At 43.0% G+C, this 24341-nt stretch overlaps 2 protein-coding genes and 1 non-coding gene across 3 annotated transcripts; 2 read left to right on the top strand and 1 right to left on the bottom strand.

Moving 5' to 3' along the window:
* Positions 1–1849: 1849 nt before the first annotated feature.
* sdf2l1 (stromal cell-derived factor 2-like 1) lies at positions 1850–5541 on the bottom strand. Its single transcript, XM_055918577.1, has 3 exons — positions 5272–5541; positions 3489–3685; positions 1850–3236 (listed from the first exon to the last, which is right to left on the bottom strand). The coding sequence occupies exons 1-3, from the start codon at positions 5447–5449 to the stop codon at positions 2952–2954; spliced, it is 660 nt and encodes a 219-aa protein (XP_055774552.1). The 5' UTR covers positions 5450–5541; the 3' UTR covers positions 1850–2951.
* An 807-nt stretch (positions 5542–6348) lies between these two features.
* Positions 6349–6424, top strand: trnaa-ugc (transfer RNA alanine (anticodon UGC)). The gene has a single exon. It is a non-coding gene; the product is annotated as a tRNA-Ala (tRNA).
* A 4723-nt stretch (positions 6425–11147) lies between these two features.
* On the top strand, positions 11148–23802 carry ydjc (YdjC chitooligosaccharide deacetylase homolog). The gene is made up of 6 exons (XM_055918576.1): positions 11148–11257; positions 12121–12296; positions 12994–13153; positions 19476–19575; positions 21974–22151; positions 22465–23802. Exons 2-6 carry the CDS (start codon positions 12133–12135, stop codon positions 22814–22816), a joined length of 954 nt encoding a protein of 317 aa, XP_055774551.1. The 5' UTR covers positions 11148–11257; positions 12121–12132; the 3' UTR covers positions 22817–23802.
* Positions 23803–24341: the final 539 nt, after the last annotated feature.

The raw sequence follows: 24341 nt of genomic DNA, 5'->3' as shown, positions 1-24341 counted from the left end.
GTGCCCTAGTCCTGCAGTCACCCCCCTGTGCCCTAGTCCTGCAGTCACCCCCCCCCGTGCCCTAGTCCTGCAGTCACCCCCCTGTGCACTAGTCCTGCAGTCACCCCCCTGTGCACTAGTCCTGCAGTCACACACCCATGCCCTAGTCCTGCAGTCACCCCCCCCCTGTGCACTAGTCCTGCAGTCACCCCCCTGTGCACTAGTCCTGCAGTCATCCCCTGTGCACTAGTCCTGCAGTCACCCCCCTGTGCACTAGTCCTGCAGTCACCCCCCCCCATGCCCTAGTCCTGCAGTCACACACCCATGCCCTAGTCCTGCAGTCACCCCCCCCCCCCCCGTGCCCTAGTCCTGCAGTCACCCCCCCCCCCCCCCCCCCCCCGTGCACTAGTCCTCTAGGTAGGAGTGTTTGTGACACGACAACTCCAGCAGCGTTGGAACTGATCATCTGCTGCAGCCTGATCGGAGGGCTGCTCCTCTACTCTCTCTCTCTACTTCAGGAAGAGGTTTCCCCAGCCATCATCCCAACCTCAGGGGAATCCCATTTCCATGACTCTTCTGCCAGGCGCTGGAGATGCTGATCCCTATGATAATGTACCAGCTGATCCAGGCACCACAGTTACCAGAGAGAACCCCAGAGGAAGCTAGTAACACCACCTGTCAGTCTCTCAGTGCAGCAAACCAAGAGCCATCCGCCCACCACACCGATCCAGGATCAGCCCTGTGCATTGAGGCAGCAGTCAACCTTAGTCATAGAAGTACCCCTAGACAGGCCAGTGTCATAGAGCCTCTATACATCCAAATGGAATAGTTTGTCAACCATTTTAGGTAGGGTCTGTTCTGATTGGGGGGGGGGGGGGGGGTCAAATAGAACTAGAATTTCAGTCTGTAGTCAACTCATAGAGTTAGATAGACTCATCTTTGAGTCTAAAACGGATCCTATTTTTTTGTATTGTTTTATTTAAAGTTTATTTAACTAGGCAAGTCAGTTAAGAACAAATTCTTATTTACAATGACGGCCTAACCCGGTAAAACCTGGACGATGCTGGGCCAATTGTGCGCCGCCCGATGGGACTCCCAATCACGGCCGGATGTGATACAGCCTGGATTCGAAACAGGGACTGTAGTGACGCCTCTTACACCGAGCCACTTGGGAGCTCATCCAGAGTCCTCTATTTAACTCTATGGCAGCTCCACTGCACTGACCACCCGTCACATTCTCTAAGAACAACCTTTGTAATATTACTAATGTGAGCTCGGTCCTGTTTTATAACTAACTTTGTCTGTGACAATTTTCCAGCCTTGGCGTCTAGTCTCTATTTCAAGAGTACATGACTTCTGTCATTACATTAGTTTGTTCTGTCCAAAAGCGTGTGGATGTGTGCAGTAGCCTATAGGTGTGAATTGCACAACTAGAGAATATTCCTTGGACATAGGCACAGAAACACAACGTCATTATTGACGTGATTCATCATTGAAAGAACAACTAGCCCAAACCAAGGTGTTTCATCATAACATATGGAGTTGAGGCTCTATATTATGGACTATAAAATATCCTCCCCGATGACCCACAATGAAAACTGCAGAGAACAAAAAATAAAAGGCCTTAAAAATTGTGTTCCAAATAACTTAAATCATCTTGTCTTCCCTTATACAAATAAACTATATCATTTCCTGACATACAAACATAAAATAAGTCTAAACCCAATAAGAAAACACTCCCAAAAGCAATCAGGTGAGTCATGTTCCAGGGGAAAGGCCTTACAGCACTGTATGTGGTGTCTAAATGGGATATTATTACAGGTAAAGGGTAAGCACAGCAGCTAGAGGTGTAGACCTTGGAAGTGAAAAATCAAGACAATGTTTTTATTAGCATCAGGATGTATGCAGTCGGTCGCTAAGGAGTAGACAGGCACAGTACATTCACCTGGAAATGGCAGTGGTTCCCTTAGATTTCAGGTGCTAATACCTCTGATATCTCCCTCAAACTAAACAAAGCCAAATTCTTCAACCCCATTTTTGTTCCCAGAGATGTGTCAAATTCAAAAAACGTCAACTGATTCTCATTGTCAGACAACCTTCTCATCTCCCCGTCTGATCACGTCACCAGAGACTGACTGCACAGAGACTGACTGCACAGAGCCTGATGCTCCTAATGTAAGCCTATAGTCAGTAGTCAATAGTCATCAACGTTGTTCCCGGTTGGGGAACGGGTATACAAAAGAATGTCATAAAGTCATAGGCGTCATCTTGACCCAGTTAGCTGCATCAGTGTCATCCTGCAGTCGACTTGGACTGTGTCTGACATGGCTCCCCATTCCCTATTTTAGTGCACTATTTTTGATCAGAGTCATGTGGGTATATATTATAGAATAGGGAATAGGGTTCCATTTCAGACGAAGCCTAGGCGCAATATTATGTGACGATGTCTGATGCCCTCATTGTGATGTCGTCAGAGCTCGTCGTGATGGTGTCTCATTAGCTTGATGATGTCGTCAGAGCTCTTCGTGATGGTGTCTCATTAGCTTGATGATGTCGTCAGAGCTCTTCGTGATGGTGTCTCATTAGCTTGATGATGTCGTCAGAGCTCTTCGTGATGGTGTCTCATTAGCTTGATGATGTCGTCAGAGCTCTTCGTGATGGTGTCTCATTAGCTTGATGATGTCGTCAGAGCTCTTCGTGATGGTGTCTCATTAGCTTGATGATGTCGTCAGAGCTCTTCGTGATGGTGTCTCATTAGCTTGATGATGTCGTCAGAGCTCTTCGTGATGGTGTCTCATTAGCTTGATGATGTCGTCAGAGCTCTTCGTGATGGTGTCTCATTAGCTTGATGATGTCGTCAGAGCTCTTCGTGATGGTGTCTCATTAGCTTGATGATGTCGTCAGAGCTCTTCGTGATGGTGTCGTCAGAGCTCTTCGTGATGATGTCATCAGAGCTCGTCGTGATGATGTCGTCAGAGCTCTTCGTGATGGTGTCTCAGCGGTTCTTGGCTGGGCTGAATGAAGACACCCTCCATAGCCTTCCAGTAGTTGTTCTGGTTGGCAGTGCCCATGGCGTGCACCTCCCTCTGCCCGCGGATGGGGTTGCCGTACTGCTCGCCCGTCACGCTCAGGAAGGCGCCGGTGCCGACGTGTTTGAAGCGCACCGCCTCGTCCCGCTCCCAGATGGAGCCGTCACACTGCACCCTCCACACGTCCAGGTCATCCCCCTCGCCGTTCTCACCAAACGCACTCACCTCCTGGAGAAAGAGAACGGGACAATGGCAGGTTGATAGACAGCATTGAAGGGAAGTGGTGTGTGTTTGTTACCTGGTTGTGGGACAGTGACTAGCTAGAATTGTGTGTGTGTGTATTCCCACTGCCTCTATTACCTGGTTTTTGGATAGTGACTAGCTAGAATTGTGTGTGTATTCCCACTGCCTCTATTACCTGGTTGTTGGATAGTGACTAGCTAGAATTGTGTGTGTGTGTATTCCCACTGCCTCTATTACCTGGTTGTTGGACAGCGGCGAGCTAAAGTGGTGTGTGTGGAGGTTGCGTCCCGTGGTCATGTGAGTGATGCGGATGGCCTGATCACACTGGATGGGCACGCCGCGTTGGCAGGTCCCGTTGGGCTTCCCCCGAATCCTCCAGTAACTGTTGGCATCATCTGCACTCTCGACGCCCGTCACAGACTGCTGCCCACTGCCTACAGTTTATAAAAGGAGTCAACAGATTTGCCTCAAACATCCATCTTGCCGTCATTCTTCTATTTCTGATTCCAGAGTGTCAGTGAACTAAAAAGACATATACAGTCTCGTATCAAACGTTTAGAGCACAAGGTTAAGTCCCCCAAAAAATTCACAGAATTTTGGGGTTTGATGTGCAAGATAGCAGCGACAGACAAGGTCATCCCGTTTCAGGTTCCTCGTCACATTGAGCACTATTCTTGTTGTTGATGTTCTTGTTGTTATTATTGTTCTTGTTGTTGTGGTGTTTCTTACATCATTTTTCTCATAATGTTTCTAGTATTATCACCTTCAGCAGAAAATGATTTTGGATATTAGATCGGCTGTCAAATTCAAACAGAAATTTGAAACTCAATTTATACACCTGATTCTTGACATAGCTCACTAACATATCTACTGCTGTACATACCATTTTCAGTAGGCTATATCTAGTGTAAATTCATCCGGTGTATATATGTACAGATATATGCACTGTAACAATAGGATTAGTTCCAACATTTCTTGCTGTTTTTGTGCGATTATTTGTTTTGACGTTTAAATGCATTGTTAGGAGCTAGTGACGGAAGCATTTCACTGCACCCACTATAACATCAGCTGAACTGTGTACACGGCCAATAAACTTTGATTTGATTGATGGTATGTCACTAAAACGTCAGTTCCGGCAATGACTGGTTACTACTATAATAGAGTACTGTATGTGTTACAGCTAAAACCAGTATGTGTTACAACTTCCTGTTGAAACCCTCTTCCTGTGGGTTCTATTGTTGCGCATTACGTTACAGTACGCCTGCAATCGGTGCAACTGATATGTATCGCTGGGGATGGCAAGATTTGCATCCAGCATAGTTTACATTTGACTGTAAATTACAATAGGCCTACTTCACGTCTAAATCAGTGGTTAAAAAGTGGAGGCAAATGTATCCAATAGACCGCACTAAAATGTAACCACCTGATTATTCCATGGTTACAAATGTGTTTCACTATCGAGTGACGATACATTGTTTGTTGGAACAAATGTTCCACTCACCGATTGATACAGCATTGTTGCGAGCTCGATTCTCGACCAGAGTCTAGTAGACTGTCGTCATATAGGCAAATCAATTAGCTTATTGTCATGACCATTTAAAGCCGTGATACTTCCCGGTTTAACGCAACATCTTTCCTCCAGACATGCAGCTTTTAAATGGAGACCAACCGGTTTATGACTGTCAGTAGGGGATTTGTTATGCTGCGGTGCCTTGACTCAAATTAATCACTAAGATTGACCTTTATGGTGCTTTTAAGATTACTGGGAACGCAGGGAAAAAAACGACGTCAAATCATGACTTCAGTGATCTTAAGGTCGGAGCTCTAGAAAGAGGCCCGAGTTCCAAACTTGGAATTCCGAGTTGTCCCACCGTTTCAAAACGATATTTCTAAATTGTCTTTAAACATTGGAAGTAGTAATTCGGAGATTTCCAAGTTCCCAGTTGTTTTGAACGCAGCATTAAACTATTCCGTCAATAATTGGAGACGGTGGAGTTCTCTACTGGTAATGATGACTTACCTGAGCCGTATTTTACATCATGGGAGTGCAGCCGAACGTTGTGTCTCGTGTTCAGCAATTTCACGAGCGAACCGCAGGTGACGTAGTTAAACTCCGAGTCCCGACCCTCGCATTTGGACCACAAAAGAACGACCAAAAATGATTTGATTAAAACGCGGAGAGTGTAAATTAATCCCATTGTTCTGTGTCTATGGACATAATCGAGAGCGAGAGGATATAGCGCGAGAGGACAAGGCACTTTCAAACAGTAGTGCTTATGTAAACCAATCAGAGCTTGACAAGTCCCTGATCACGGAAGTAAAGGATAACACATGCTGATCAGTTATTGGTTGAAGCACATGTGAGGTTTTGCATATTTGGTAAATTAATTCTGAAGCGGAAATGAAATTATGTCCAGAAAATCGTCGTCACTGTTTACCACAGTAACAACATAACCCTAATCCCACTGCTAACCTTATTCCTACCTTACATTTTTACAATATATACCACAATATTCCACTGTGGTAACCAGTGGAAACAGAAAACTACTGCTGATACAAGATGTATACATTGTTGCAACACAGGATTCCCTTATATGGTCTTTGATATGTCTTTGTGTTGATCGTAAATCGAATTTGAGTGTTATTGTGTGGCCAACCATGTCATTCAAGGATTTAGGCTATAGAAAAATGTAGTAGGCTAGGTTGTCTTCTCTTCTCTTTCCTCCATCTGCACTATGAAGAGATGGAGATTAAGGAGAGCAGGGGACAAGGAATTGAGACAAGGAGTGGAACCCACATCAAACAACTGTGATGCACCCCTAGTGGTCTCCAATTGATCAAACACATGGGCCTCATATTCCTCATTCTTCCTTTCTATAACTCTTGCTTAATGTCAACAACAGGTTGGACAGGGTGTTCTGGGAGAGGCCTATCCCCTTCCTGCTCTGTCTGTTGAGGTTGGACAGGGTGTTCTGGGAGAGGTCTATCTCCCTCCTGCTCTGTCTGTTGAGGTTGGACAGGGTGTTCTGGGAGAGGTCTATCTCCCTCCTGCTTTGTCTGTTGAGGTTAGACAGGGTGTTCTGGGAGAGGTCTACGTGGCCCCGTGTGGCTCAGTTGGTAGAGCATGGCGCTTGCAACGCCAGGGTTGTGGGTTCGATTCCCACGGGGGGCCAGTACAAAAAAAAAGTATGAATGTATGTACTTGTAAGTCGCTCTGGATAAGAGCGTCTGCTAAATGACTTAAATGTAAATGTAAATGTAAAAAAGGTCTATCTCCATCCTGCTCTGTCTGTTGAGGTTGGACAGGGTGTTCTGGGAGAGGTCTATCTCCCTCCTGCTCTGTCGGTTGAGGTTAGACAGGGTGTTCTGGGAGAGGTCTATCTCCCTCCTGCTCTGTCTGTTGAGGTTAGACAGGGTGTTCTGGGAGAGGTCTATCTCCCTCCTGCTCTGTCTGTTGAGGTTAGACAGGGTGTTCTGGGAGAGGTCTAGCCAAGCTTCTGTGAAAATAGGAAGAGAAATCCATGATCTATTAGGAAGCCTAACTACAGTCTGGTTTAAATCAGGAGTCATCAAACCTCCTCCTGGTGAGCTACTGTTTTTGCAGGCTTTTTCTCCGGCCCTGCATAAACACACCACATATTGCAAAACATATTGCATGTAACAAACAGTTACATGACCTACAGCATGGTAAGGGAACGTTTCCGACATTTTCGGACTACTAAAAATAACTATTTATTTAGAACCACATGGAGTTTTAACTAAAGTCTCAAAGAAAACAGGGGGCTGCCTCCACTATTCCAGCACCTTTTCAACTTCAACATTTCAACATCATTAAATCACCTACAGTACGCTTAGTCTAATACAGTGACAACTAAAAGATACCAAAAAACTATTCAGTCCAATCAACGTAAGCTAAATATGATGTGGCTGTCCATGGTTCTGATTTCTGTGTGTGCGTGCAAGTAGAAAAAACATGATGACTCATCCTACTTGTAGAGAAAGGCTAGTGCCATTCTCCTCTTTCATGTTGCCTAAACAGTCTATGACTCTGTCATACAGTACACTTTTAGTTTTTGTTATCCTAGGCTACCTGGCTAAAATGCTTGCTCGCTATCCTAACGTTCATGTGCATCGATACGCCAGCCCAGCTAGTTAACATTAGCATACTACATCTAGCTAGCTAGCTACATATAGAATTCATGGTTGGATCAGAATCGCCGTCATAATCACTGGCCAGTACAGAGAATTAAGTAAAACCACAAGTCCAAATCCCTATCTCCATCCATGGCCGATTTTAGCTACAATTCAAGTTTGTTTCTCGTGTCCCGTGTGGCTCAGTTGGTAGAGCATGGCGCTTGCAACGCCAGGGTTGTGGGTTCATTTCCCACGGGGGGACCAGGATGAATATGTATGAACTTTCCAATTTGTAAGTCGCTCTGGATAAGAGTGTCTGCTAAATGACTTAAATGTTTCTGTCAATGATGAAGTTTGGCTTGTGATGTGATTGGTCTGAAGCCAAATCCAAACCGGTGCACCAAGACCTTTCAGTTTAGTTCAATGCTGATTGGCTATTATTTTATACTTCATTTATCAAGGGAAGCCAAGTGCTCGCTGGCTTCCCTTAGCATTTAATGCTATGGGCGGCAACAATGTCATACTCTTTCTGACCAGACAGCATCAGATACGCTACACATAGTGAGACAGAGGGGCGCTGTTTCATTCGACCGGATGATTTAATCAGTGAGAGAAATTAAGTCTCTTGGAAATTGAAGGACATTTCTGAAACACAGAGAGACGAAAGATAAATAATTTTGTATGGTTTAAAAAAAAATACTTTTTTTCTTGGTCAATTTTTTGGGGAAGCCTAGCTTACCTTGACAACCATGAATACACGTCACAGACACACACGCGTGCACGCACACACACACACACACACACACACACACACACACACACACACACACACACACACACACACACACACACACACACACACACACACACACAGTTTATGCATTCTGCCTTTGCATCAGCATGGGTATCAAAGGCAATCAGATTTGAACACTCACCTTGCTCTATTTTCAGAGTGGATGACGACTGCTCCTATGGAATCTCCCCCGTGTTTTCTGTGCGCTGATTGGTCGAGGGGTCCAGATCCGGGTAGGAGAGCAACGGCGAGTGATTGATTGGCGTCAACCGCCGAAGTCCCAGCCGTTACATTCAAACAAGATACATTTGTCACCTTGTCTGACGTTGTCTTATTTTGATCGGGGAGGGCAGGTTCAAGGGACCCCGTCTGCCTTTCTGGCCTGAAGAAGTTTCAGCGGGACTTTTGACATGAGCCTCTCTAGCAAGGAAAAGCTTTAAGCTCCTCTTTCAGGGTACAGCGCCATAGGGTCGCAGAGATCAACGATGGGTGACTGGGCTCGGGCAGAGGAGCCCGAGGTTCTGCTTTAACAGAACCATGTATTCGTCGGACTCCATCCATTTCTGGTTCGCGTCCAACAGTTTTAGATTTCTGAAGAAGACGCATTCAGATTCGGTCAAGTCAGATATGAGAAAGTTGAGTCCACTGTTTGCATCGAAGTCTGAGTTTCCTGCTCCCTCAATTCTCTTCAGAATAGATGTGCAGAATCCAGACGTTATAACGGCCTGTAACAAGCCTACTGTTCTTTAAATGAAGGCTATGTAGGCCTCGTAAGTGTTTTGGAAACAAAATATGTGAGGCCTACTATTGCAAACTCTGAACTCTGTCAAGCCCACTAGCCTACTTGCCCAATCACATGCGTCAGTGATTACACAAATGCATAATGGAACAATATAATTAAATAATTATTACGTTGGCTAATTGTGCATCAGTCCATTAGGCTGCTATGTCATTGAGAATGAACAAAGTCGTTGTTTGCCCCGCTGTTGAAAACAAAATGTTAGTCAAAAAGAAATATGAGATAAAGTCTAGCTGATTTTTATAGTGGAGATCAAGTTTATAAATTGCCTGGCTGGGCTGATGAGACAGTGGATTGCGCAGACAGATGGAACAGAGTAAATATGCATTTCATTGTCATAGAGTTGGCAGGTGGTCACTTCTGGAATAGACACTGACTGGAAGGCGGTTTTAACCAATCAGCATTCACGATTAGACACACCCGTTGTATAAAGAACAGAAGAGAATAGATGATTATGTCATAGACTCCTGTGTCAACTTTAAACATTAATTGGCCAGCTGGGGCAATGTGACATGGGAAAGGCAATGTGACATGGGAAAGGCAACGCTGTGTAGCCAGTGGTATTCATAATGAAAGGAAGGTTTCACAAGAGCCTGGTGCAGTACGGGGATAGGTGATCCGTCTGTGTTTGATGACTATGCCCTTGGCTAGGAAAAGGCAAAAAGTATTTTTAGACCACCGAATTGCATGCCTTGATTGAATAGGGCAAATGATTTACACATAGTTATTTACTCAAATAGCTATGCGACATGTGCAGAATATTTCATTCTTCTCCTCAAACTAAATGAAAACCATACGTAGGCTTAACAAGAGGAGGCTGGTGAGGGGAGGACGGCTCATAACAATGGCTGGAACGGAGCACATGGAACGGCATCAAACACCTGGAAACCATGGAAACCGTGTGTTTCCATTCCACTGATTCTGCTCCAGCCATTACCACAAGCCCATCCTCCCCAATTAAGGTGCCACCAACCTCCTGTGGTAGGCTACAGAGAGAAATACACTGAACAAAAATACAGTGGGGTAATTGTGTGTAGATTGATGACAAAAAAAACAACAATTTAATACATTTTCGCACAAGGTTGTAACGTAACAAAATGTGGAAAAAGTGAAGGGGTCTGAATACTTTCCGAATGCGCTGTATGAACGCAACATGTAAACTGTTGATTCCCATGTTTCATGAGCTGAAATAAAATATTCCAGAAATGTTCCATACACACAAAAAGCTTATTTCTCTCAAATGTTGAGCACACATGTATTTACATCCCTGTTAGTGAGCATTTCTCCTTTTCCAAGATAATCTATCCACCTGACAAGTGTGGCATATGAAGAAGCTGATTAAACGGCATGATCCTTACACAGGTGCACCTTGTGCTGGGACCAATAAATAAAAGGCCACTCTAAAATGTGTAGTTTTGTCACACAACACAATGCCACAGATGGCTCAAGTTTTGAGGGAGTGTGCAATTGGCATGCTGACTGCAGGAATGTCCAGCAGAGCTGTTACCAGAGAATGTAATTTAAATTTCTCTGCCATAAGACATTGTTTAGAGAATTTGGCAGTACGTCCAACCAGCCTCATAACCGCAGACCACGTGTATGGCTTAATGTGGGCGAGCGGTTTGCTGACGTCAACATTGTGAACAGAGTGCCCCATGGTGGCGGTGGGGTTATATTATGGGCAGGCATATGCTACAGACAACAAACACAATTGCATTTTATAGATGGCAATTCAAATGCACAGAGATACCCTGACAAGATCCTGAGGCCCATTGCAGTGCCATTCATCCACCGCCATAACCTCATGTTTCAGCATGATAATGGACGGCCAAATGTCACAAGGATCTGTACACAATTCCTGGAAGCAGGAATTGTTTTCTATATATTTTGTTATGTTTAGCTCACACAATATAATGTAAAAGTATGCATGAAGGTGTCTGTAGTAGAATAAACGTGTCAAAACAAATCTAGACATTTATAAATGCATTTATAAATATATAGCTTCCAAAATATTTTTTTTTTACAATAGAGGAGTACCAAGATGGCTGCGCAGGCTTCAAAACAACGGCCCCTGTAAATCATCTAGGGATCATACACGTCATTGCTTCTAACACACGTCACATGAAATACCATTTCAATCCACTAGTGGCTGCGTTAATCCGAAAAAGTAGGTTACGGATTTCATTGCAGTTTTGAGTCAGACGGAAGAGCTTGGTATTTGTTCTCGTTTTGACTCTCCGGCTTCGGACATAAATGGACAAACACGTGTCTTAAAAATGGGTAAGACGCGTCTTTTCACTCTTTAGAGCCTATATGACAAATAGGCTATGGATCAATTCGACCTGATTCCATGATCTATTATTGTATATTATGTATGCTACTGAACGAGAGGCAGATTGCAGTTAACCTCCTCGCATATTCTAAATAGATGATGCTTGTTTGCATTAGTATCCCATATTCGTTGAAACAAGTGTAAATTGTAGGCCTATTTCTTAAATGTCCATACATTTCTAGGTATACTATGGCGATTGCCTCTTTAAGATTAGGCAGTAAAAGTGACCATTGTGACTGTTTTCCACTAAGGAGTTGAGTTGCCTTCCTGTGTGTTGGTTTGACAACTAGCGGGCGGCTGCTGCTAGCTGGAAACCCAGTTTATAGAGGCAATCGGCTATAATCAGGACAGGCTGTTATGGGTCTATACAACAATCGATCAAAGAGGGCAAGCAACATATATTTTTTTCTAATCCGGGTTTACAAATGATCTGATTCGCTGACTCAAATCCTAGAGGAGGAATTTGACCGTCTTTATTCGACATAGAATAGAAGCTTTGATCAGGTTTCCACTTCGAACAGGGAACATTAGTTTGTGTTCTCGTCCCTGACAGTGTCTTGTTCACGTGATGATCACGTTCAATAAATATCTAGAGTCCACCGGTGATGTGTCACAAACTGGTGAATTGAACATCCTTAACATTGTTGCAGCTCAGTGCTGGGCGCAACGTGGAAACTAAGTCCCGCTGGGGTCACAGACGTCAATTCAACGCATATTCCACGTTGGTTCAACGCAATTCCGTTGAAAATGACGTGTGAACAACGTTGATTCAACCAGTGTATCTCCTGTGCTGTGTCACTTTTTCCATTAGCGTTCAGCGATAATGCCTCAACCCAAAGTCAAGCTGGTGGTGACCGGAGATGATTTTGGGTACTGTCCAAAAAGGAACCAGGGGATAGTGGATTGTTTCCAAGCCGGGGGAATTTCTAATGTGTCCCTTCTGGTTAACGCCTCCTCGGCGAAAGAAGCGACAGAGTTGGCCAAAAGGTAAGTAGGCTCCATATAGTAAAGTACAATGTTTACTTCCATAGCTAATAGGATGTTTAATAGCCTACTGAACACTTACAAGATGCCCTTAAAACACAACACTTCCATGCAGCTATGACTTTTTCCATAACAGGTTAGGAGAATTTACGCTACAGGTTGGGATAATTCACCTAGCAATTTAGGAGAATTAGGTTAAGGTTAGGAAAAGGGTTATGGTTAGCAGAAATGCTCTCTTAACCTGTTACGAAAAGTCACTTGTATTGAAGTGGTGTTTAAAAAAAAAAATTAGATAGTCCCGATAAATTACTGTAAATCGGTTTTAAAATACAGTAACTTCCTGATAGGTGACATTCAGTTCACTTTCACTTGTTGTGTTTTTATTGATTGTGTATTGAATAATTCATGCAATCAGGAAAGGTGTTATACATTTGAAACATCATATTTCCTGTATTTTGTCCAATCAGTGTTCTTCTCTTGCCGAGCATGTACCAGCTCATTTTACTGCTTGGCAGTTCCATCTATGATGTCAGACACTATAGGGACTGGTTTCCCGTATCCATAGAAATCCTAGTCCAGGACTAAAAAGCACTTTCAATTGAAAATCTCTATTGATCATGCTTCCTTAGTCAAAGACCAGGCTTACCTTGAGTCCGGAAAACTGACCCCTAATTTCCTGATACCCCATCTTCCTCCGCAGACATCACATTCCCATCGGCCTCCATGCCAACCTCTCAGAGGGTCTACCAGTCAGCCAGGGTCTGAAACGAGGCTCCACTCTCCTCAACAAAGATGGGTTCTTCCATGGGAAGATGGGTTTCAGAAAGGCATTACAGAGTGGCCGGGTCAACATGACAGAGGTAGGCTTCTTTCTTAACAACATAGTTGAGGTAGGGGGCAGGTATTTTTCATTTTTCATATTCGGGCATTTCCACGGTAACAGAGTGATGCTGAGACTTAGATTGTTCACTTTAAAATGTATGTCGAACATAAACAGGCGTTGAGCTTCAGACCAGACTCACAGCACTGAGCTTCAGACCAGACTCACTCAAGTGTTGTTTAATAGCAGGTTAGCTATCAGAGTGTGATCTGAGAGAGTGTTGTTTAATAGCAGGTTAGCTATCAGAGTGTGATCTGAGAGAGTGTTGTTTAATAGCAGGTTAGCTATCAGAGTGTGATCTAAGAGAGTGTTGTTTAATAACAGGTTAGCTATCAGAGTGTGATCTGAGAGAGTGTTGTTTAATAGCAGGTTAGCTATCAGTGTGATCTGAGAGAGTGTTGTTTAATAGCAGGTTAGCTATCAGAGTGTGATCTGAGAGAGTGTTGTTTAATAGCAGGTTAGCTATCAGTGTGATCTGAGAGAGTGTTGTTTAATAGCAGGTTAGCTATCAGAGTGTGATCTGAGAGAGTGTTGTTTAATAGCAGGTTAGCTATCAGAGTGATCTGAGAGAGTGTTGTTTAATAGCAGGTTAGCTATCAGAGTGTGATCTAAGAGAGTGTTGTTTAATAACAGGTTAGCTATCAGAGTGTGATCTGAGAGAGTGTTGTTTAATAGCAGGTTAGCTATCAGAGTGTGATCTGAGAGAGTGTTGTTTAATAGCAGGTTAGCTATCAGAGTGTGATCTGAGAGAGTGTTGTTTAATAGCAGGTTAGCTATCAGAGTGTGATCTGAGAGAGTGTTGTTTAATAGCAGGTTAGCTATCAGAGTGTGATCTGAGAGAGTGTTGTTTAATAGCAGGTTAGCTATCAGAGTGTGATCTGAGAGAGTGTTGTTTAATAGCAGGTTAGCTATCAGAGTGTGATCTGAGAGAGTGTTGTTTAATAGCAGGTTAGCTATCAGAGTGTGATCTGAGAGAGTGTTGTTTAATAGCAGGTTAGCTATCAGAGTGTGATCTGAGAGAGTGTTGTTTAATAGCAGGTTAGCTATCAGAGTGTGATCTGAGAGAGTGTTGTTTAATAGCAGGTTAGCTATCAGAGTGTGATCTGAGAGAGTGTTGTTTAATAGCAGGTTAGCTATCAGAGTGTGATCTGAGAGAGTGTTGTTTAATAGCAGGTTAGCTATCAGAGTGTGATCTGAGAGAGTGTTGTTTAATAGCAGGTTAGCTATCAGAGTGTGATCTGAGAGAGTGTTTAATAGCAGGTTAGCTATCAGTGTGATCTGAGAGAGTGTTGTTTAATAGCAGGTTAGCTATCAGAGTGTGATCTGAGAGAGTGTTGTTTAATAGCAGGTTAGCTATCAGAGTGTGATCTGAGAGAGTGTTGTTTAATAGCAGGTTAGCTATCAGAGTGTGATCTGAGAGAGTGTTGTTTAATAGCAGGTTAGCTATCAGAGTGTGATCTGAGAGAGTGTTGTTTAATAGCAGGTTAGCTATCAGAGTGTGTTCTGAGAGAGTGTTGTTTAATAGCAGGTTAGCTATCAGAGTGTGATCTGAGAGAGTGTTGTTTAATAGCAGGTTAGCTATCAGAGTGTGATCTGAGAGAGTGTTGTTTAATAGCAGGTTAACTATCAGAGTGTGATCTGAGAGAGTGTTGTTTAACCTCTCTGGTACAAGTGGGACGCTAGCGTACCACCTCGACAACAGCCGATGAAATTGCAGGGCGCGAAATTCAAAACAACAGAAATCCCATAATTAAAATTCCTCAAACATACAAGTATTATACACCATTTTAAAGATAAACTTCTTGTAAATCCAACCACAGTCTCCGATTTCAAAAAGGCTTTACTGCGAAAGCACACCATGCGATTATGTTAGGTCAGCGCCTAGTCACAGAAAACCATACAGCCATTTACCAGCCAAGGAGAGGGCTCACAAAAGTCAGAAATAGCAATTAAATTAATCACTAACCTTTGATATTCATCAGATGGCACTCCCAGGACTCCGTTTTAGACAATAAATGTGTGTTTTGTTCGATAAAGTTAATCTTTGTCCAAAAACCTCATTCAGAAATGCATTGTCTCAAACAAACATCCAGTGAAAGTGCAGAGTCACATCAAATTACAGAAATACTCATCATAAACATTGATCTAAGATACAAGTGTTTAACATACGATTAAAGATAAACTTCTCCTTAATGCAATCGCTGTGTCAGATTACAAAAAGGCTTTACGGCAAAAGCACACCATGCGATTATGTTAGGTCAGTGCCTAGCCACAGAAAACCATACAGCCATTTTCCTACCAAGGAGAGGTGTTACAAAAGTCAGAAATAGCATTAAAATGAATCACTTACCTTTGATGATCTTCATCTGGTGGCACTCCCAGGTCTCCATGTTAGACAACAAATGTTTGTTTTGTTCGATAAAGTTCATCTTTGTCCAAATTCCTCCGTTTTGTTGGTGCGTTTAGTTCAGAAATCCAAAGGCACAATGTGCGCTCTTAACCTGTCTAGGATCAGCGTGGCGCTAGCGGCACACCCGCCCCCCCCCCACTGAAAAACCAGTGCCGCGAAATTCAAAAAAAATATTTTTTTAAAATATTTAACTTTCACACATTAAAGTCCAATACAGCTAATGAAAGACACAGATCTTGTGAATCCAGTCAACATTTCCGATTTTTAAAATGTTTTACAGGGAAGACACAATATGTAAAGATGTACATCTATTACCTAAAAACACATTAGCATAATCCACCATCTTTTATTTGTCCACCAACACCAGTAGCCATCACCAATTCGGCTAAACTAAGATATTTATAGCCCCTAACCAACAAAAAAACTCATTAGATGACAGTCTGATAACATATTTATGGTATGGGATAGGTTTTGTTAGAAAAAAGTGCATATTTCAGGTAGATGGCATAGTTTACAATTGCACCCACCATCACAAATGGACTAGAATAATTACAATGAGCAACGTGTTTACCTAACTACTAATCATCAAACATTTCGTAAAAATACACAGCATACACGAATCGAAAGACACAGATCCTGTGAATACAGACAATATTTCAGATTTTCTAAGTGTCTTACAGCGAAAACACAATAAATCGTTATATTAGCATAGCACATAGCACATAGCAGCCCAGCATTGATTCTAGCCAAAGTGGGCGATAACGTCAACATCGCCAAAAATATATTAATTTTTTCACTAACCTTCTCAGAATTCTTCAGATGACACTCCTGTAACATCATATTACACAATCCATATAGAGTTTGATCGAAAATGTTTATATTTAGCCACCAAAATCATGGTTAGACAATGTGAAATGTAGCTCAGCTGGTCAGAAAATGTCCTTGCGCCACTTAGACAGTGATCTACTCTTATACATAAATACTCATAAACGTGACTAAAAAATATAGGGTGGACAGGGATTGATAGACAATTTAATTCTTAATACAATTGCGTTATTACATTTTTTAATTTATCCTTACTTTTCAATACAGTTTGCGCCAAGCGAAGCTACGTCAAAAAACATGGCGTCCTAAGCCACTAAAATGTTTCGACAGAAACACGATTTATCATAATAAAAATGTCCTACCTTGAGCTGTTCTTCCATCAGTATCTTGGGCAAAGGATCCTTTCTTGGGAGAAATCGTCTTTTGGTGGAAAGCTGTCCTCTTGCCATGTGGAAATGTCAACTGCGTTCGGGATGAACTGAAAAGCGTGCCCAACTTTTCACATCGTTGCAAAAATAAATGTCCCAAAATCGCACTAAACGGATATAAATTGCTATAAAACGCCTTAAATTAACTACCTTATGATGTTTTTAACTCCTAAAACGAGTGAAAAGATGACCGGAGAAATATAACAGGCTAAACTAACGCTTGGAACAGGTGCGCGCCGGTGTCCTCTAGGCTCATGACGCAGCTCCCAAAGAATGACTAGCTTCAGGGTTTTTTCATTTGTAGGGCCTGTGAACGCGCAATCGACCCCGTTGGAATCGTCATCACGTAAAGGCATCCAGGGGAAGACGTAAGAAGTGTCCGTATAGTCATAGCAACGACAGTGCCCTTTTAAATGACTTCAGAAGAGTGGCCAACATTTCTCAAATCTGACTCCATGTCAGGGAAATTGCTGTAGAATGGGCTCTGTTCCACTTAGAGACAAAATTTCAACTCCTATAGAAACTATAGACTGTTTTCTATCCAATAATAATAATAATATGCATATTGTACGATCAAGGATTTTGTGGGAAGCCGTTTAAAAAATTAGCCAAATTAGCATAAATAGTCTAAACAGCGCCCCCATCCCCAACAGGTTAACATCAAGACGAAAAGTTAAAAAAGTACAATAAAAGTTAGTAGAAACATGTCAAACGATGTGTAAAATCAATCTTCTGGTTGTTTTTGTCATAAATAATCAATAATATTTCAACCGGACAAAACTTTTGTCAATAGGAAAGGAGAAACAAGAAAAACGCATGGCTGATGTCTGGAAATTTCCACTGGCCACTGATTGAAAGTGCTGTATCTCCCTCATTTTTCAGAGTAAAAGCCTGAAACAATGCCTAAAAACTGGCCACATGTAGAGGAAGCCACAGAGCTCATGAACTGGGTCCTAAGTCTTTGTTTGGTGGATAGGCTTTCAATGGAAAAGCAGCCTTTCAAAATATTAGTACTTCCTGGTTGGATTTTCCTCAGGTTTTTGCCTGCCATATCAGTGCTGTTATACTCAGACATTATTTTAACAGTTTTGGAAATGTTAGAGTGTTTACTATCCAAATCTACTAATTATATGCATATCCTTCATAGCTTCTGGGCCTGAGTAGCAGGCAGTTTAATTTGGGCACGCTTTTCATCCAAAATTCCAAATGCTGCCCCCTACCCTAGTGAAGTTAATAGCAGGTTAGCTATCAGAGTGTGATCTGAGAGAGTGTTGTTTAATAACCGACCTAGTTGAATCAAAGGAATTCTCTCTGATTTGCTCCAGCAGTCACCTGTTTTACAGCATAATAGTTCTATTGCTGTTTAGCCCATACTGACGCAGAATCCGTGTTCAAAAAGCGCCTCCGAGTAGGAGTGCTGATCTAGGATCAGGTCCCCTTGTACCCAGCCTGGGTACCAGTCTGTTTTGAGATGTCATTCCTCTCCTTGTGATGCTAAACACAGAATACAAGGAGTGGGATGTTAGCACAACAGGCCCTGGATTTCAGGCTACCTTGTACCTTCATTACAATCTAAAAGGGCAAAACTGACCTGAGAACTGCACGCTTCATGAATATTGGTTCTGACAGCTTCTGTGATGGATACTGTTTGTGGTTAGGGAAGTTTAAATTTTACATCTTGTATTGTTTGTGATGTAAACACAGAGTCTTGGAAGAGGGCTAGGTCAACCATTGTGTGTCTGTGGAGATCTTGGTCACAATGAGTTGTCCTGAGACTGGAGAGGAGTTGTCCTGAGACTGGAGAGGAGTTGTCCTGAGACTGGAGAGGAGTTGTCCTGAGACTGGAGAGGAGTTGTCCTGAGACTGGAGAGGAGTTGTCCTGAGACTGGAGAGGAGTTGTCCTGAGACTGGAGAGGAGTTGTCCTGAGACTGTACAGGAGTTGTCCTGAGACTGTACAGGAGTTGTCCTGAGACTGTACAGGAGTTGTCCTGAGACTGTACAGGAGTTGTCCTGAGACTGTACAGGAGTTGTCCTGAGACTGTACAGGAGTTGTCCTGAGACTGTGTTGTCCTGAGACTGTACAGGAGTTAGGAAGAGACACAGGATAGAAAGGAGGGGTAAACATGAGCATGTACATGTTTGGATGGGGATGTTCGGGGTGAAGAGGCACTGTTGGTGCCATGTTGTTTAACTGGCCCACACAGCATGACAATATACGCCATACGTCAATACGCCATATGAGAGGCTTTCAAAAACTCACCCACTATGTTGACTTATCCTACTGTCTTTTACAATGTGATGATTTATAAAGAAATATACTCAGGAGTAACTGGTATTTTTTTTAAGTGCTTGAGGCCTTCGACTTTCCAGTAAACCAAAGCAACTCCCTGTTTTTCATACGTGGAACTCAGGTGTTTGTTCACGATCTACTGGGAACAGTTTTAGCGTAACACTCATGTTTTTTTTCTGTTTTGTGGAGGGTGTGTGTTTGTTCCTTATCAGGTGTGTGTGTTTCAGCTGTTCACTATCCTTAGGGTGTGTGTTTGTCCCTCAAACTGGATCATTATATATTTACATTCTCCCCGTGGCACATGGTTATCTTTCAGGTGTGTGCTTTCACATTGTGTGTGTGTGTCAGGTGGAGCTGGAGCTGAGGGCTCAGGTGAGGCTGTTTGGAGAGCTGATGGGTCATCTACCCTGTCACATGGACGGGCACCAACACATTCATGTGCTGCCAGGTATGACGACGTAACATTACTAGAAAGGTGTGTGTGTGTGTGTTCTTGTGCTCATTGCATAAACATTTTATTGTGAGAGGTCTTACGCAATAGAACTGTGTGTGTCACCAATGTTCATATTCTAAACCTCAACCACGTCTCCCCTCTGACATATTCTAAACCTCAACCACGTCTCCCCTCTGACTGACATATTCTAAACCTCAACCACGTCTCCCCTCTGACTGACATATTCTAAACCTCAACCACGTCTCCCCTCTGACTGACATATTCTAAACCTCAACCACGTCTCCCCTCTGACTGACATATTCTAAACCTCAACCACGTCTCCCCTCTGACTGACATATTCTAAACCTCAACCACGTCTCCCCTCTGACTGACATATTCTAAACCTCAACCACGTCTCCCCTCTGACTGACATATTCTAAACCTCAACCACGTCTCCCCTCTGACTGACATATTCTAAACCTCAACCACGTCTCCCCTCAGACTGACATATTCTAAACCTCAACCACGTCTCCCCTCTGACTGACATATTCTAAACCTCAACCACGTCTCCGCTCTGACTGACATATTCTAAACCTCAACCACGTCTCCCCTCTGACTGACATATTCTAAACCTCAACCACGTCTCCCCTCTGACTGACATATTCTAAACCTCAACCACGTCTCCCCTCAGACTGACATATTCTAAACCTCAACCACGTCTCCCCTCTGACTGACATATTCTAAACCTCAACCACGTCTCCCCTCTGACTGACATATTCTAAACCTCAACCACGTCTCCCCTCTGACTGACATATTCTAAACCTCAACCACGTCTCCCCTCTGACTGACATATTCTAAACCTCAACCACGTCTCCCCTCTGACTGACATATTCTAAACCTCAACCACGTCTCCCCTCTGACTGACATATTCTAAACCTCAACCACGTCTCCCCTCTGACTGACATATTCTAAACCTCAACCACGTCTCCCCTCTGACATATTCTAAACCTCAACCACGTCTCCCCTCTGACATATTCTAAACCTCAACCACGTCTCCCCTCTGACGTATTCTGAACCTCAACCACGTCTCCCCTCTGACATATTCTAAACCTCAACCACGTCTCACCTCTGACTGACATATTCTGAACCTCAACCACGTCTCCCCTCTGACATATTCTAAACCTCAACCACGTCTCCCCTCTGACTGACATACTGAACCTCAACCACGTCTCCTCTCTGACGTATTCTACTGAGGACACTCTGATGACACTTTGATGACACCGCGGAACTCTTCCTCTTCATTGTCATGAAGCACATGACCCCGAGGTTTTACACCACATGATGAGTCACAGAATCATGTGTTTTTGTTAAATGGTTGTTTGGTGATCTTATCTAGATGAAGAAATGTTCCACATCATCTGTTTACAGGGCAAGGAGGGGAAAGGGCCCCACCTTCAGTTTTAAATGAGGTTACCACTGTTGATTTAATCAAACTCATTCATTTAACCAGTAGTAATAGTAGTAATTCCTTTTTTCATTTGAATATGTACGGCTTTTGACCACGTCGTTGTCATAAGGGCATTGGTGACACTTGATACTCTCGGTTTAAAGGTCGTTTATAGACTATTAATTAGTTAATAGAGCAGTAGTAAATTGTTATAACTCATGGTTAAAAATATAACTGATGGTTAAAATTATGATTGTTATATTAATGCTTGACAAATATCTGGCTGCACATCTGATTATGTGTGTGCCTATTTTTATTTATTTTATTTAACCTTCATTTAACGAGGCAAGTCAGTTAAGAACACATTCTTATTTACAACGACGACCTACCAAAAGTCAAAAGTCCTCCTACAGGGGCGGGGCTGGTATAAAAAAAAAATATATATATATATATATATAAATATAGGACATGAGAGACAACACTACATAAAGAGAGACCTAAGATGACAAAATAACATGGCAGCAACACATGACAACAACATGGTGGCAACACAACATGACAACAACATGGTGGCAACACAACATGACAACAGCATGGTAGCAACACAACATGGTAGCAACATGACAACAACATGGTGGCAACACAATATGACAACAACATGGTGGCAACACAACATGACAACAACATGGTAGCAACATGACAACAACATGGTAGCAACACAACATGACAACAACATGGTAGCAACACAACATGACAACAACATGGTAGCAACACAACATGACAACAACATGGTAGCAACACAACATGACAACACCATGGTAGCAACACAACATGACAACAACATGGTAGCAACACAACATGACAACAACATGGTAGCAACACAACATGACAACAACATGGTAGCAACACAACATGACAACAACATGGTAGCAACACCACATGACAACAACATTGTGTGTGTTTCAGAGGTGTGTGAGGTGTTTGCCCAGGTGCTGTCTGACTGTGGGATCTCCTACACACGTGTTCCTGTGGAGCGTGGTCTACACTCGTGTCCCTGGCTGTCCCCTGTCCTCAGAGACTTCTACATGCAGGTAGAGAAGGACGCGCTGGAGTCTATCCCCGTGTTCAGACGACATGGCATCAGGTAGGAGACACACTGAAATCCCTGTAGTAGTGAATGTCATGAGAATCTCTTCATGATCCATACTGTTTACAGTATATCCCGGTACAGTATTAGAAAGGTGGCACGTTCCTTTCAGACTAAACACTTGGAAGATTATCTTGAGGCACATAAAGTGATATTATTGTCCTGTTCGTCTCACTTGTCCTGGGTGATTTCAATCATGCAATGAGAGAAGATCGTGTTTTTGTTTCTCTCGGGTACGGTTAAAAGTTTAAAAAGATATTTCCATGAGCTGAAAATGACCTTCTATCTCTCCCCCCTCTCTCTCTCCCAGATGGCCTGATGTCTATCTAGGTTTGACCACCATGGGTCACAACATGTCAGTCCCCAACCTCAGACGAGCCTTCAGCCATGCCCTGGAATTAGACCTGGATGTCTCACTGTCGCCCCCTGGGGGTGAAAGTAAAAATAGGAAAAACACCACGGAGCGTCCCGTGCTGACGGCAGAGCTCATGGTGCACCCTGGTTACCCCAGCCACCCCCAGGAGGGAGGGTGTGGGGAGGGGCCGGACGACTTCTCCCAGTCGGCTGACAGGCAGCAGGAGTTGACCACCCTGAAGGACCCAGCCCTACTGGCCTTCTACACCCAGGAGAGAGTCCAACTCTGTGCCTTCAGGGACCTCTGAGGCCCCTACACCCCTCGCGCTCAGGGGTAGGGTTGTTGAATTCCCAAAACTTTTATCTGGTGTTTCATAAATCTCAATTGAAGAATTTGAAGATTCACTCGCTGCTTATTCCCAGAATTCTCCAACTGGGATTTTTTTTAAACCCAGAGCATTTTGGGAAAGTTTTGTGATCCTACCTCTGAGTCCCCCACTCAGGGGTCACGTTCCAATATCCACACTTACTGCCACACTATCGATCCAATACATGGCTTCCCGAGGCCGGTGGGAGGAGCTATAGGAGGACGGGCTCATTGTAATGGCTGGAATAGACCGGAGTCAAACGTGGATTCTATATGTTTGATGTGTTCGATACCGTTCCATTAATTCCATTCCAACCATTACAATGAGCCCGTACTCCTATAGCTCCTCCCAACAGCCCCCTCTTATGGCTTTGTTCTGAGCATTTAGAACACATTTCCTAATACATGGCTTCATTCTGAGTGGTAAAGCTTGTGTAGATATTGGAATTGGACTCCTCTGCTGCTCTTTCATTGGTGCAACCTTACCTCCAAGCCACCAGGCGGCGCCACTATTTTCTGTGAAGCACAATCCTATTTTTGACAGTGTTTATTACAGACGAGGCAGTTGTTTACCAATGATCTCAGGTGAGAGAGACAAGCACAAAAATCACTATGCTCTCTCTCATCCCAAAGCTAACCTCAAATCAGCTGATCACACAAGAAGGCGTCAGCAGAAGAGTAACTGCCAAAAGAGTGCGGCCCAAATAGGGTTTGCCTATAGCATATTATATTTTAAACATTTGCATGTAGTCTATCTAGGTCTTTAATGTCCTCGTTTTAAAATAACAATCCTGTATATATTTCTTAATTTGTGTGTCACACTATTTATTTAATTATGTTCTTAGGATATCACAAGCAGCAGAATGGTCTGAAATGCCCAACTGACTATAATGGCTGTATGAATAAATGAAAAGTGACAGAAAACCTCATTCTTGCATTAAGTATTTTGGTTTGATATGAGGGTTTCCTACGTTTTGAAGCGTTACAGGACTCATCTGCTACTGTGGGGGGGAAGAGGTTACTAAAAGGTGAGTTGGGACTCGGTAGTAGCATGTCTTACTCCGTTTGGATCAACTGACAATGTTTTTTTTGTTATTTACTTGGTTGGTCACGAGTAACCCCTCAATCACCTTGAATCACAGTATATGAAAAATAGTTTATCCAACTTAAACAGCAACGCAAGTCAAGTCAATGCACCAAATATTAATATACTCAAATTTAACTTCAAACTGATTAATTGAGCTACACACAATCCCCGTCAGAGACTTTGGGATTACGCAGAAGCAGCTGAGGGGGGAGGCTAGCCTACGAAGCAAGCAAACTCATGTCACTCATGGATAGTGAAAGAGATTTACGTCAGTTCAAATCTGGCATCAGGACAAAATGTGATTCAGAGTCACCGAATATATTTTAAGCATTTTAATTAAACTCAAACGATAAATGGTAAATGCAATTTTCGTATATAT

Source organism: Salvelinus fontinalis, chromosome 4, assembly GCF_029448725.1.
Source record: "Salvelinus fontinalis isolate EN_2023a chromosome 4, ASM2944872v1, whole genome shotgun sequence".
NCBI classification, from domain to species: Eukaryota; Metazoa; Chordata; class Actinopteri; order Salmoniformes; family Salmonidae; genus Salvelinus; species Salvelinus fontinalis.
The sequence above is the reverse complement of the archived record's forward strand: the minus strand, read 5'-3'. Positions and strand labels throughout refer to the sequence as shown.

Bases quoted from the DNA above. Each gene is read 5' to 3' on its own strand.
- ydjc (XM_055918576.1), top strand. From the start codon at position 12,133: ATGCCTCAACCCAAAGTCAAGCTGGTGGTGACCGGAGATGATTTTGGG. The intron at 12,297-12,993 runs GTAAGTAGGCTC...CTTCCTCCGCAG, and splicing joins GCGACAGAGTTGGCCAAAAG to ACATCACATTCCCATCGGCC. The intron at 19,576-21,973 runs GTATGACGACGT...TGTGTGTTTCAG, and splicing joins ACACATTCATGTGCTGCCAG to AGGTGTGTGAGGTGTTTGCC.
- sdf2l1 (XM_055918577.1), bottom strand. From the start codon at position 5,449: ATGGGATTAATTTACACTCTCCGCGTTTTAATCAAATCATTTTTGGTC. The intron at 3,686-5,271 runs GTAAGTCATCAT...TATAAACTGTAG, and splicing joins TGATGTAAAATACGGCTCAG to GCAGTGGGCAGCAGTCTGTG. The intron at 3,237-3,488 runs GTAATAGAGGCA...CTCTTTCTCCAG, and splicing joins CGCCGCTGTCCAACAACCAG to GAGGTGAGTGCGTTTGGTGA.